Source organism: Haematobia irritans, chromosome 1 (assembly GCF_050003625.1).
Source record: "Haematobia irritans isolate KBUSLIRL chromosome 1, ASM5000362v1, whole genome shotgun sequence".
NCBI lineage: Eukaryota > Metazoa > Arthropoda > Insecta > Diptera > Muscidae > Haematobia > Haematobia irritans.
The window spans coordinates 189,235,209-189,251,708 of NC_134397.1; the positions used below are offsets into that span (position 1 = coordinate 189,235,209).

General features: G+C 30.3%; 1 protein-coding gene across 1 annotated transcript in view; it reads left to right on the forward strand.

Annotated features, from left to right (window-relative positions):
* Window positions 1-1,650: 1,650 nt before the first annotated feature.
* LOC142233946 (uncharacterized) overlaps window positions 1,651-16,500 on the forward strand; it is a 56,348-nt gene continuing 41,498 nt past the window's right edge. Inside the window, exon 1 of the mRNA XM_075305009.1 lies at window positions 1,651-1,725. Within this exon, the coding sequence (XP_075161124.1) occupies window positions 1,651-1,725 (75 nt within the window). The remainder of the gene's footprint in view (window positions 1,726-16,500) is intronic.

Consider the following 16,500-nt stretch of genomic DNA (forward strand, 5'->3'; position numbering starts at 1 on the left):
CAACCAAGTTTGGCATGCATAGCTACAATGTCAATTCTATTCCCTGCGCAAAATTTCACTTAAATCAGAGTAAAACTTTTGGCCTCTGTTGTTGTATGAGTGTAAATCGTGCGAGGTATACATATGGGAGCTATATCTAAATCAGAACCGATTTCAACCAAAATTGGCATGCATATCCAGAACTTTAGTTGTACTCGCTATACAAAATTTAAAGCAAGTCAGGGCAAAACTCTGGCTTCTGGGCCCATATAAGTGCATATCGGGCGAATGATATATATGGGAGATATATCTAAAACGGAAGCGATTTCTTTCAAAATCAATAGGGTTCTATTCTGACCCAAAACACAAAAAATATGTTCAGAGACAAACGGACGGACAGACGGACATGGCTAAATCGACTCAGGTGCCGGCCCTGAGCATTATTGCCAAAGACACCATATGTCTATCTCGTCTCCTTCTTGGAAACTTATAATATGTACTAACTTATAATATCATGTTCCACAGTGTGGCGCAGAGTTTAAAAATCCAAACTATAACGGATATTTCAATGAAAAATATATTTTCTTAATTCCAAAAAGACTTTACATAAGATTCTAAATTCTCAAAATAAGTCTTAGCCTATATTTGAAGCGTTTTTATCTTAAATCTAAAGATTCAATATTTCAAGTAATTTAAGAACGATTTCTTTAAATAAAAAATATATTTCTTTACTTTAAGGAAAATTCGCCTTAGTTCAAAGACATAACGGAGAGACGCAAATTTTCAAAGTTTTTATCCTAAATTAAAATAAAAAACAAATTTATTTTAATTAAAATTTAATTATTTTAAAGACATTTTTCTTTAATATAGTGTAAATTATGCATTTTAAAATTTAATTTGCGTAATCCTTACTATCACGTAAATATATATATTTTTTTCATTGTATAAGCCCAAGAAGTAAAATCGAGAGATTGGTTTTATGAAGGGCTATTTTAAAACCAAGATCGAAACACACCAAATTCGCCACACCCACTTGAGTAAGAAATCTTTGAAGGAATAATGTTTTCCATAAAATATTTATTTCAATAATGTGTGTTTAAAATTGAAGTCATATTTGATATATGTATACATATGGTTTTGTTATATTAGTGCGATCAACTTGTTTGGTTTCCTTTTGAAATGAGGTCATTACTTTTGGAGGCATTACCTATAGGCATTGCCCCTGTTGCGTTCTGTACTCCATCACAAAAGCCATTCACAGAAGCACTCACAATAAGCCACGTACACCGAATCCTGTTACAAAAAATGTATTTAGATATTCCTTTTTGGATCCTCTCTGGAGGGAGGTGACATCAACACAAGCTCCACAGAAAAAAAAAAGCACACAGGAACATAGCCATATTATTTGCGCATCACAACGATAGCAAACATGCTCAACATGTCGTTGTATCATCATATCCTGCATAATGACATAGAAAATGCGAGCTGAATTGGAAATTTGGTATAGTAACAATACTCCCAAAATTTTTGTGTTCTGTGTTTTTTAGAGCGGATGGGGTTGGCAGCAAAAATCATATTCTTCTATAATGCAACGTAAGAAAAAGACACCTCCCAAAATATGTGAATATTTTTGCACACATGGCAGAATATTTCAATTAGCTGTTAAAAGACATGTCAGGCATTTGGAGTGGGCCAGGATATAGAAAACAGATATTTGGAAGAAATTTTGAGGCTTTAAGCATTTATGTAAGTGTGAACAAAGCAGAGATATCCATAAGGGAGAGGTATTTAACCTTATGGGGGAGTTATATCGTTTGTGTACGGACAGAAAAGAAAGAAATTTTATTCACACAACGACGATATTGATTCCAGGCATGATATGTCCTTGGACTGTGCTAGTCTAGTCCAATATCATTTTGGCTTTAAATTCTAACAGCTGATTTATTCAAGCAACAATTAATTTTATTGTCTACAAGCTTTCAAAACCATTTTGATCTATTGCATTCAGAAATAAAGTTTGTCATGATAGAATTCAAGCTTTATAGTGTTGGTTTAAACTTGGCTGGAAAAACAAATGTGGCTAAGATTAGAGCCTCCATAATAAATATAGAAATAAAATTTTGACACAATTTTCTAGAGAAAAAAAATTTTGACAAAAATATCTACAATTTTTTTTAAGAATGTTTATAGAAATAAAACTTACAAAATTTCCTATAGAAATAAAATTTTGACACAATTTTCTATACGAATAAAATTTTTTCAAATTTTCTATAGAACTACAATTTTGACAAAATTTTCTATAGAAATAAAATTTTATATTTCATGTTAGCCTGATACCGAAACAGTCAATTGACGTCCAAATGCATTATATCTAATTATACAATTATTTTTCGAGCTTTTATGGACAGATATAGATTAAGGAACAAGGTCAATAGAGCCATTGAAAAGAAAACGCCAGATACAAATCTATACACGCCTGGACTGTACATGTTTCGGTTCGGGCGAATGAACCTTTCCACAGCCTTTAGTATAGATCTGGCTGGGAGAGATAACTCAAAGATGATGTACAGTGGGAGAAAAGATGATTCAATTTGTAAGAGGAAATTTCCCAAATGTTTTCTCCATAAGGAGTTAGCATAAAGGGCCCAAAATTGAGTTATCTCTCCCAGCCAGATCTATACTAAAGGCTGTGGAAAGATTCATTCGCCCGAACCGAAACATGTACAGTCCAGGCGTGTATAGATTTGTATCTGGCGTTTTCTTTTCAATGGCTCTATTGACCTTGTTCCTTAATCTATATCTGTCCATAAAAGCTCGAAAAATAATTGTATAATTAGAAATAAAATTTTGACAAAATTTTCGATAGAAATAAACTTTTGACAAAATTTTCTATCGAAATAAAATTTTGACAAAATTTTGTAAAGAAATAAAATTTCGACAAAATTTTGTATAGAAATAAAATTTTGTCTAAATTTACTATAGAAATAAAATCTTGTCAAAATTATGACAAAATTTTCTAAAAATAAAATTTTTACAAAATTCTCAATAGAAATAAAATTTTGACAAAATTTTGTATAGAAATAAAATCTTGTCAAAATTATGACAAAATTTTCTAGAAATAAAATTTTTACAAAATTCTCAATAGAAATAAAATTTTGAAAAAAATTTGTATAGAAATAAAATTTCGACAAAATTTTCTATAGAAATAAAATTTCGACAAAATTTTGTATAGAAATACAATTTAGTCAAAATTTTCTATAGAAATAAAAATTTGTCAAAATTTTTTATAGAAATAATATTAGTACAAAATTTTCTATAGAAATAGAATTTTGACAAGATTTTGTGTAGAAAAAAATTTCGACAACATTTTATATAGAGATAAAAATTTCTATAGAAATAAAATTTTGTCAAAAATTAGAACAAAATTTTCTATAGAAATAAAAATTTTCGATAGAAATAGAATTTTGTCAGAATTTTGTATAGAAAAAAATTTTGGCAAAATTTGCGATAGAAATAAAATTTTGAAAAAATTTTCTGTAGAAATAAAATTTTGTCAAAATTATGACAAAATTTTCAATACAAATAAAAATTTTACAAAATTCTCTATAGAAATAAAATTTTTACAAAATTTTCGATAGAAATAAAGTTTTGACAAAATTTCCTATAGAAATAAAATTTTCTATAGAAATAAAATTTTGACAAAAATTTCGATAAAAATAAAATTTTGACAAAATGTTCGATAGAAATAAAACTTTGACAAAATTTTCGATAGAAATGTTATTTTAACAAAATTTTCTATAGAAATAAAATTTTGACAAAATTTTCTATAGAACTAAAAAAATTTTGACAAAAATTTCGATAGAAATAAAATTTTGACAAAATTTTCTATAGAAATAAAATTTTGACTAAATTCTCTATAGAAATTAAATTTTGACAAAATTTTCTTTAGAAAAAAATTTTGACAAAATTTTCTATAGAAATAACATTTATACAAAATTCTCTATAGAAATTAAATTCTGACAAAATATTCTATAGAAATAAAATTTTGACAAAATTTTGTATAGAAATAAAATTTAAAAAAAAATTTGTATGGAAATAAAATTTTGACAAAATTTTCGATAGAAATAATATTTTAACAAAATTTTCGATAGAAATAAAATTTTGACAAAATTTTCGATAGAAATAAAATTTTGACAAAATTTTCGATAGAAATAATATTTTGACAAAATTTTCGATAGAAATAAACTTTTGACAAAATTTTGTATAGAAATAAAATTTTGACAAAATTTTCGATAGAAATAATACTTTGAAAAAAAATTTGTATAGAAATAAAATTTTGACAAAATTTTCGATAGAAATAATATTTTAACAAAATTTTCGATAGAAATAAATTTTTGACAAAATTTTCGTAGAAATAAAATTTTGACAAAATTTTCGATAGAAATAAACTTTTGACAAAATTTCCTATAGAAATAAATTTTTGACACCATTTTCTATAGAAATAAAACTTTGGCAAAATTTTCGATAGAAATAAAATTTTGACAAAATTTTAGATAAAAATAAAATTTTGACAAAATTTTTGATAGAAATAAAATTTTGACAAAATTTTCGATAGAAATAATATTTTAACAAAATTTTCTATAGAAATAAAATTTTGACAAAATTTTCGATAGAAATAAAATTTTGACAAAATTTTCTGTAGAAATAAAATTTTGACAACATTTTCTATAGAAATAAAACATTGCCAAATTTTCGATAGAAATAAAATTTTGAGAAAATTTTCGATAAAAATAAAATTTTGACAAAATTTTCTATAGAAGTAAAATTTTGACAACATTTTCGATAGAAATAAAATGTTGACAAAATTTTCGATAGAAATAAACCTTTTTACAAAATTTTGTATAGAATAAAATTTTGACAAAATTTTCGATAGAAATAATATTTTGAAAAAAATTTGTATAGAAATAAAATTTTGACAAAATTTTCGATAGAAATAATATATTAACTAAATTTTCGATAGAAATAAAATTTTGACAAAATTTTAGATAAAAATAAAATTTTGACAAAATTTTTGATAGAAATAAAATTTTGACAAAATTTTTGATAGAAATAATATTTTAACAAAATTTTCTATAGAAATAAAATTTTGACAAAATTTTCGATAGAAATAATATTTTAACAAAATTTTCTATCGAAATAGAATTTTGACAAAATTTTCGATAGAAATAAAATTTTGACAAAATTTTCAATAGAAACAAAATTTTGACAACATTTTCTATAGAAGTAAAATTTTGACAACATTTTCTATAGAAATAAAATGTTGACAAAATTTTCTATAGAAATAAAATTTTTACAAAATTCTCTATTGAAATTAAATTGTGACAAAATTTCCTATAGAATAAAAATGTTGACAAAATTTTCTATAGAAATAACTTTTAAAATTCTCTATAGAAATTAAATTTTGACAAAATTTTCTATAGAAAAAAAAAATTGACAAAATTTTCTGTAGAAGTAAAATTTTGACAACATTTTCTATAGAAATAAAATTTTGACAAAATTTTCTATAGAAATAAAATTTAGATAAAATTATCTGTAGAAATAAAATTTAGACAAAATTATCTGTAGGAATTAAATTTTGACAAAATTTTCTATAGAAATAAAATTTTGAAAAAAATTTCTATAAAAAGAAAATGTTGACAAAATTTTCGATAGAAATTAAATTGTGACAAAATTTCCTATAGAATAAAAATGGTGACAAAATTTTCTATAGAAATAAAAGTTTTACAAAATTCTCTATAGAAATTAAATTTTGACAAAATTTTCTATAGAAAAAAAAATTGACAAAATTTTCTATAGAAGTAAAATTTTGACAACATTTTCTATAGAAATAAAATTTTGACAAAATTTTCTATAGAAATAAAATTTTGACAAAATTATCTTTAGAAATTAAATTTTGACAAAATTTTCTATAGAAATAAAATTTTGAAAAAAAAATTCTATAAAAAGAAAATGTTGAAAAAATTTTCGATAGAAATAAAAATTTGACAAATTTTTCTATAAAATAAAATTTTCGATAGAAATAAAATTTTGACAAAAATTTTCGATAGAAATAAAATCTTGATAAAATTTTCGATCGAATAATATTTTGACAACATTTTCGATAGAAATAAAATTTTGACAAAAATTTCGATAGAACTAAAATCTTGACAAAAATTTCGATAGAAATAAAATTTTGACAAAATTTTCGATAGAAATAAAATTTTGACAAAATTTTCGATAGAAATAAAATTTTGACAAAATTTTCGATAGAAATACAATTTTGAAGGATTAATCCGTTAATATGACGTTATTTACAACAATTTTTGCTTGGGAGAAAAAAATTTAAAACAAATTAAAATAATATAACACTTAACCTTGTTACATTACTTATCAGGTCCTTATCAGGTGTATAGGTCCTGTTTCCCGTTAAAATTTCATTCAGGTGATCGGGGTGAAAATCGGCATAACTTACATATCAAATCATCTTTAAGGAGTTACTACATTCGCGTTTTTTTTTTTTTGCTCTCATAGACGAGAAATTTAATGTTGCTCTAAAACGCAAACTAAAAATCTGGTGCAGTCTCCATATGTAAAGATTTTAATTCGGAAACCATACCATTTGAACCGGTCTCCTTAAGGGAGTAAATTTCATCAAATCCACCGGAAAGTCATTATATATAGTCAAACACCAACACGAGTTTTTTGTTTTTTCAAATTAGTAGATTTGATTCATGTGGATGGGTATTTGATATTCGACCTAGACGAACTTTCATCCGTATATACTTGTTCCTGAATGTATAACCTTATCCCCATCAATCAATTTGTTAAATAGAAAATTTCGTGCGTCATTCCTTTCTCATTGATTCACAGATGAAGTACTCGTACAACTCAAGCAAATCTAATTCACTTAACATCGAATGCAGAAAATCCCTATGAATATTGAATTCAAATCAATGTCGTAGATTTCTTTTCGGATGCACTTTGGTTCACTTACTCAATCACACGTCTTAGCTTTCACTCTTCATTGAACATTAAGGTAACTTCATTTGGAGAAGTTTGCTTCTGGCCATTTTCGATGTCCATCTGATGTATATGGAGTTGCCCACACATATGCTCTTTAACTATTCAATTTACACTATGCGATATGAATCATAGTTCAGTGGTAATGTTCCAATTCCTTTTTCTGTTGGTCATTCAGTTTGATTTACATTTCAAAGTCTTTTTCACTCTTCGTCAAAGTTGCCTTTTAGTTATAGATGCTAGCGACTTTGAGAGAGAAGAATCATATAAATACACAAAAAAAAAATTTTCTGATTCAATCACGAAATTAATTGATCCAATTAATTTTTAATTGAAATGTCTTCAATCACAGAAATGATAGTATCAATTAAAAAATTAATTGAAGTTCAATTAAAAAGTTAATTGATCCAATTAAAAAAGTAATTGATACTATTATTTTTGTGATTGATTTTTGTTTCAATTAAAAAATTTGTTGAATCAATTACATTTTTAATTGAATATTTTTTAAAACTCAATTAAAATTTTAATTGGAAAAATGTTCGTGAAATTTTTTTGTGTGTAGCAAGTACGAGTATAACATGCATAATTCAATTAATATGGAAATACAAAAAAAATAATCCAAACGAAATCAAGATTTGCAATGAATGAACTTTATCAGTATTAGAAGCTGGGGCTTTACAGACAGTAAAATTTTAAGCAAATCAGGCTAAAACTCTGAGGCCATATAAGTGCATATCGGACAATGGGTGTATATGGGTGCTATATCTAAATCTGAACCGATTTCTTTCAAAATCAACAGGATTATATTCTAACCCAAACACATATAAAAACTGCGACCTAGACTTTGATTACCAAAATGGGTTCACAGACTGAAGAACATGCACTGAACAAAATGTTGTGGTGAGGTCAACGATTTCTTATTCTTCTCTGATATTAATTTGTTTTTATTCCGAACGTGCTTCCGTTTCGAAACTGTCACATTCCTCATCAGCAACGTCTACTTCCAGCGAAACTATCAACCATTATCAGAATAAATTCGGATAATTCACCAAACACAAAGTGAATTATACTTGGACCTGGGTTAAGTGAATTATCCGAATTTATTCTGATAATTGGTTGATAGTTTCGCTGCAATTAGAGGATGCTGACGAGGAATGTGGTAGTTCCGAAACGACCGTCCATCCAACCAGTACGCAGTTTAAAGGGCTTTGCTTAATAATAAATTTGACAGACATACATTTCCTCTGTTGGTTAAACTACTCCAGTAATTTAGTCAAACCATGGTTTTAAGATAAATTAAAAACAATAAAAACAAGTTTTTTTCCTTGTCAAAAAGTACGGAAAAGTTTCCGTTTGTCCTTATAATTAAGTGATTCGACCCATTAATCGTTATCTTTGCATGAAAGAAAATGTTGTTTCACGCTGGTTTTAATAACACTAGGTCACAAATAACGGCTCAATTTTCTTTAATTTGAGTAGTAGTAGGATCAAATAGGTCAAAGAAGACGAAAGATATGCTCAAAATTGTAAGTGTACCTCCAAAAATTAAAAAAAAAGTTCAAAAATTTGTATCTCGAAAACCAATCGACAGAAAATTTTTTAAAACTCATTTTCGTGTTTAGTAGGTTAAAATCAATGAGAACAAGTATATACGGCCGTAAGTTCGGCCAGGCCGAATCTTATGTACCCTCCACCATGGATTGCGTAGGAACTTCTACTAAAGGCTGTCATCCACAATCGAATTACTTGGGTTGCGATTACACTTGCCGGTGGCAAGGTATCGTAAAACTTTTTAGCACTGTCTTCTAAATTGCAAGTTAGCCCATACGGGGTATATATTAAACAAAAAAAGGCCGATTAAATACGTATATAATCTAGTTTGACAAAATTTTCTATAGAAATAAAATTTTGACAAAATTTTCTATAGAAATGAAACCTTGACAAAATTTTGTATAGAAATAAAATTTTGACAAAATTTTCTATAGAAATAAAAATTTGACAAAATTTTCTATAGAAATAAAAACTTGACAAAATTTTCTATAGAAATAAAATGTTGACAAAATTTTCTATAGAAGTAAAATGTTGACAAAATTTTCTATAGCAATACAATTTTGACAAAAATTTCTATAGAAATAAAATGTTGATAAAATTTTGTATAGAAATGAAATTTTGACAAGATTTTGTATAGAAATAAAATGTTGACAAAATTTTCTACAGAAATAAATTTTTTACAAAATTTTCTATAGAAATAAAATTTTGACAAACATTTCTATAGAAATAAAATTTTGACAAAACTTTCTATAGAAATGAAATTTTAACAAAACTTTCTATAGTAATAAAATTTGACAAAATTTTCTATGGAAATAAAGTTTTGGTAGATTACAAAATTTTCTATAGAAATAAAATTTTGACAAAATTTTCTATGGAAATAAAATTTTGACAAACATTTGTATAGAAATAAACTTTTGACAAAACTTTCTATAGAAATGAAATTTTGACAAAACATTCTATAGTAATAAAATTTGACAAAATTTTCTATGGAAATAAAGTTTTGGTAGATTATTTTTGGCGATATGGACCAATTTTTGTGTAATAAGTCATCGGCTATATATAACTAAAGACCGATATGGACCAATTTTTACATGGCTGTTAGAGGCCATATATTGACAAAATGTACCAAATTTCAACCGTATCGGATGACTTTTGCTCCTCCAAGAGGTTCCGGACGTCAAATCTGGGGACGGTTTATATGGGAACTATATATAATTATGGACCGATATGGACCAATTTTTGCATGGTTGTTAGAGACCACATACTAACACCATGTACCAAATTTCAACTGGATCGGATGAATTTTGCTCTTCCAAGAGGCTCCGGAGGTCTAATCTGGGGATCGGTTTATATGGGGGCTATATATAATTATGGACCGATATGGACCAATTTTTGCATGGTTATTAGAGGCCGTAAACTAACACCAGGTACCAAATTTCAACCGGATCGGATGAATTTTGCCCCTCCAAGAGGCTCCGGAGGTCAAATCTGGGGATCGGTTTATATGGGGGCTATATATAATTATGGACCGATATGGACCAATTTTTGCATGGTTGTTAGAGACCGTATACTAAGACCACGTACCAAATTTCAACCGGATCGGATAAATTTTGCTCCTCCAAGAGGCTCCGGTGGTCAAATCTGGGGATCGGTTTATATGGGAGCTATATATAATTATGGACCGATATGGACCAATTTTTGCATGGTTGTTAGAGGCCGTATACTAACATCAGGTACCAAATTTCAACCGGATCGGATGAATTTTGCCCCTCCAAAAGTCTCCGGAGGTCAAATCTGGGGATCGGTTTATATGGGGGCTATATATAATTATGGACCGATATAGACCAATTTCTGCATGGTTGTTAGAAACCATATACTAACATCAGGTACCAAATTTCAATCGGATCGGATGAATTTTGCCCCTCCAAGAGGCTCCGGAGGTCAAATCTGGGGATCGATTTATATGGGGGCTATATATAATTATGGACCGATATGGACCAATTTTTGCATGGTTGTTAGAGACCGTATACTAAGACCACGTACCAAATGTCAACCGGATCGGAAGAATTTTGCTGCTTCGGGAGGCTCCCCAAGCCAAATTTGGGGATCGGTTTATATGGGGGCTATACGTAAACGTGGTCCGATATGGCCCATTTTCAATACCATCCGACCTACATCAATAACAACTACTTGTGCCAAGTTTCAAGTCGATAGCTTGTTTCGTTCGGAAGTTACCGTGATTTCCACAGACGGACGGACAGCCGGACAGACGGACAGACGGACGGACGGACAGACGGACGGACGGACGGACGGACGGACATGCTTAGATCGACTCAGAATTTCACCACGACCCAGAATATATATACTTTATGGGGTCTTAGAGCAATATTTCGATGTGTTACAAACGGAATGACAAAGTTAATATACCCCCATCCTATGGTGGAGGGTATAAAAATTATGCTAGAACCAATTCACAAATCGACTGTTGGCTAGTGTAATTCAAAAAAAAATCTTCAAATTTAATGAAATCGTCTTTAAATTTGTTGGCTTTTTGTATCTTGACTAGAAAACAAAAGGACGTTAAAAACTAGGAGGCGTCTTATACTTGAAACATAGCATAATTTCTACTTGAAGTGGGGTCTAAATTGAATGGAAATTAAAGTTCTAGTTAAAATGGTTTTTCAGAATTTTGTTGGCATATGAAGAAAAAAAGCAGAAAAGCGAATGAATTAAAATTTTTTTCCTAGAATCAAGAGCGTGAAATTTCAAAAATAATTATTTCTTAAAGATCCTTAATTCAGCTCTGCGCGTTTTTGGCTCGGAGTCAATACCAAAACCATTAGTAAAAACAAAATCTTTCGAACAGGACACGTTTTTATACCCTCCACCATAGGATGGGGGTATATTAACTTTGTCATTCCGTGTGTAACACATCGAAATATTGCTCTAAGACCCCATAATGTGTATATATTCTGGGTCGTGGTGAAATTCTGAGCATGTCCGTCCGTCCGTCTGTCTAAATCACGCTAACATCCGAACGAAACAAGTTATCGACTTGAAACTTGGCACAAGTAGTTGTTATTGATGTAGGTCGAATGGTATTGCAAATGGGCCATATCGGAACACTTTTACGTATAGCCCCCATATAAACGGACCCCCAAATTTGGCTTGGCGATCGTCTAAGAGAAGAAAATTTCATCCGATCCGGCTGAAATTTGGTACATGGTGTTAGTATATGGTCTCTAACAAACATGCAAAAATTGGTCCACATCGGTCCATAATTATATATAGCCCCCATATAAACCGATACGCAGATTTGGCTTGCGGAACCTCTAAGAGAAGCAAATTTCACCCGATCCGGCTGAAATTTGGTACATGGTGTCAGCATATGATCTCTAACAACCATGCAAAATGTGGTCCACATCGGTCCATAATTATATATATACCCCATATAAACCGATCCCCCGATGTGGCTTGCGGAGCCTCTAAGAGAAGCAAATTTTATCCGATCGTGCTGAAATTTGGTTCATGGTGAACGAATATGGTATCTAACAACTATGCAAAAATTGGTCCACATCGTTCCATAATTATATATAGCCCCCATATAAACCGATCCCCCAGATTTGGCTTGCGGAGCTTCTAAGAGAAGCATATTTCATCCGATCTGGCTGAAATTTGGTACGTGGTGTTCGTATATGGTATCTAACAACCATGCAAAAATTGGTCCATATCGGCCCATAATTGTATATAGCCCCCACATAAATCGGTCCCCAGATTTGGCTTGCGGAGCCTCTAATAGAAGCAAATTTCTTCCGATCCGACTGAAATTTGGTACATGGTGTTAGTATATGGTTCCTAACATTCGGTTAAAATTTTGTACGTTATATTATTGTGAGGTCTCTAACAACCATGCAAAAATTGGTCCATATAGGTCTATAAGTAATTTATATATATATATATATATATATATATATATATATATATATATATATATATATATATATATATATATATATATATATATATATATATATATATATATATATATATATATATATATATATATACATATATATCTGTTAAAATTTTGTACGTTATAATAGTATATGGTCGCTAACAACCATGCCAAAAGTGGTCCATATCGGTCCATAGTTACATATATCCCCCAGATAAACCGATCTCCGGATTTTACTTCTTCCAGGATAAGCAATTAGCTTGTCTGTCCGTCTGTCTATGAACACATTTTTGTAATCAAAGTCTAGGTCAAAGTTTTAGTCCAATCGACTTAAAATTTGGCACAAGTATGTGCTTTGGCTCAGAATATTGGAAATCGGTTCAGATTTAGATATAGCTCTTATATATATATTTCGCCCAATATGGACTTATATGACCCCAGAAGCCAGAGTTTTAACCTAATTTGCTTAAAATTTTGCACAAGAAGAACACTTAGTACTATAGTCAATACAGCTCCCATATATATCTATCACCCGATATAGACTAATACGGTCCCAGAAGCCAGAGTTTTACACCAATTTGGTTGAAATTTTGCACTAGGAGTACAATTAGCAGTGTAGTCAAGAGTGCCAAATTTTATTGAAATCGGTTCAGATTTAGATATAGCTCCCATATATATCGTTCGCCCGATTTACACTCACATGACCACAGTGGCCAATCTTTTACTCCGATTTAATTGCAATTTTGCACAGGGAGTCAAATTAGCATTATAGCTATACGTGCCAAATTTGGTTGAAATCGGTTCAGATTTAGATATAGCTCCCATATATATCTTTCGCCCGATATGCACTAATATGGACCCAGAAGCCAGAGTTTTATCCCGATTAGCTTGAAATTTTGCATAAGGAGTACAATTGGTAGTACAGTCATGTGTGCCAAATTTGATTGAAATCGTTTCAGATTTAAGTAGCTTCCAAAAGATTTTTCGCCCGATATGGACTTATATGGCCCCAGAAGCCAGAGTTTTGGCCCAATTTGGTTGAAATTTTGCACTAGGAGTACAATTGGTAATATAGTCATGTGTGCCAAATTTGATTAAAATCGGTTTAGATTTAGATATAGCTCCCATATATATGTTTTTCTGATTTCGACAAAAATGGTCAAAATACCAACATTTTCCTTGTTAAATTGCCACTGCTTAGTCGAAAAGTTGTAAAAATGACTCTAATTTTCCTAAACTTCTAATACATATATATCGAGCGATAAATCATAAATAAACTTTTGCGAAGTTTCCTTAAAATTGCTTCAGATTTAAATGTTTCCCATATTTTTTATTAACATTGTGTTCCACCCTAGTGCATTAGCCGACTTAAATTTTAAGTCTATAGATTTCGTAGAGCTCTATCAAATTCTGTCCAGGTCGAGTGATATTTAAATGAATGTATTTGGGACAAACCTTTATATATAACCCTCAACACATTTGACGGATGTGATATGGTATCGACAATTTAGATCTACAAATTGGTGCAGGGTATAATATAGTCGGCCCCGCCCGACTTTAAACTTTCCTTACTTGTTATACCCTCCACCATAGGATGGGGGTATATTAACTTTGTCATTCCGTTTGTAACACATCGAAATATTGCTCTAAGACCCCATAAAGTATATATATTCTGGGTCGTGGTGAAATTCTGAGTCGATCTAAGCATGTCCGTCCGTCCGTCCGTCTGTCCGTCTGTCCGGCTGTCCGTCCGTCTGTGGAAATCACGGTAACTTCCGAACGAAACAAGCTATCGACTTGAAACTTGGCACAAGTAGTTGTTATTGATGTAGGTCGGATGGTATTGAAAATGGGACATATCGGACCACGTTTACGTATAGCCCCCATATAAACCGATCCCCAAATTTGGCTTGGGGAGCCTCCCGAAGCAGCAAAATTCTTCCGATCCGGTTGACATTTGGTACGTGGTCTTAGTATACGGTCTCTAACAACCATGCAAAATTTGGTCCATATCGGTCCATAATTATATATAGCCCCCATATAAATCGATCCCCAGATTTGACCTCCGGAGCCTCTTGGAGGGGCAAAATTCATCCGATCCGATTGAAATTTGGTACCTGATGTTAGTATATGGTTTCTAACAACCATGCAGAAATTGGTCTATATCGGTCCATAATTATATATAGCCCCCATATAAACCGATCCCCAGATTTGACCTCCGGAGACTTTTGGAGGGGCAAAATTCATCCGATCCGGTTGAAATTTGGTACCTGATGTTAGTATACGGCCTCTAACAACCATGCAAAAATTGGTCCATATCGGTCCATAATTATATATAGCTCCCATATAAACCGATCCCCAGATTTGACCACCGGAGCCTCTTGGAGGAGCAAAATTTATCCGATCCGGTTGAAATTTGGTACGTGGTCTTAGTATACGGTCTCTAACAACCATGCAAAAATTGGTCCATATCGGTCCATAATTATATATAGCCCCCATATAAACCGATCCCCAGATTTCACCTCCGGAGCCTCTTGGAGGGGCAAAATTCATCCGATCCGGTTGAAATTTGGTACCTGGTGTTAGTTTACGGCCTCTAATAACCATGCAAAAATTGGTCCATATCGGTCCATAATTATATATAGCCCCCATATAAACCGATCCCCAGATTAGACCTCCGGAGCCTCTTGGAAGAGCAAAATTCATCCGATCCAGTTGAAATTTGGTACATGGTGTTAGTATGTGGTCTCTAACAACCATGCAAAAATTGGTCCATATCGGTCCATAATTATATATAGTTCCCATATAAACCGTCCCCAGATTTGACGTCCGGAACCTCTTGGAGGAGCAAAAGTCATCCGATACGGTTGAAATTTGGTACATTTTGTCAATATATGGCCTCTAACAGCCATGTAAAAATTGGTCCATATCGGTCTTTAGTTATATATAGCCGATGACTTATTACACAAAAATTGGTCCATATCGCCAAAAATAATCTACCAAAACTTTATTTCCATAGAAAATTTTGTCAAATTTTATTACTATAGAATGTTTTGTCAAAATTTCATTTCTATAGAAAGTTTTGTCAAAAGTTTATTTCTATACAAATGTTTGTCAAAATTTTATTTCCATAGAAAATTTTGTCAAAATTTTATTTCTATAGAAAATTTTGTAATCTACCAAAACTTTATTTCCATAGAAAATTTTGTCAAATTTTATTACTATAGAAAGTTTTGTTAAAATTTCATTTCTATAGAAAGTTTTGTCAAAATTTTATTTCTATAGAAATGTTTGTCAAAATTTTATTTCTATAGAAAATTTTGTAAAAAATTTATTTCTGTAGAAAATTTTGTCAACATTTTATTTCTATACAAAATCTTGTCAAAATTTCATTTCTATACAAAATTTTATCAACATTTTATTTCTATAGAAATTTTTGTCAAAATTGTATTGCTATAGAAAATTTTGTCAACATTTTACTTCTATAGAAAATTTTGTCAACATTTTATTTCTATAGAAAATTTTGTCAAGTTTTTATTTCTATAGAAAATTTTGTCAAATTTTTATTTCTATAGAAAATTTTGTCAAAATTTTATTTCTATACAAAATTTTGTCAAGGTTTCATTTCTATAGAAAATTTTGTCAAAATTTTATTTCTATAGAAAATTTTGTCAAACTAGATTATATACGTATTTAATCGGCCTTTTTTTGTTTAATATATACCCCGTATGGGCTAACTTGCAATTTAGAAGACAGTGCTAAAAAGTTTTACGATACCTTGCCACCGGCAAGTGTAATCGCAACCCAAGTAATTCGATTGTGGATGACAGCCTTTAGTAGAAGTTCCTACGCAATCCATGGTGGAGGGTACATAAGATTCGGCCTGGCCGAACTTACGGCCGTATATACTTGTTTTTTTATAACAAAATACATATTTGAAACTCAATTTTACTGAA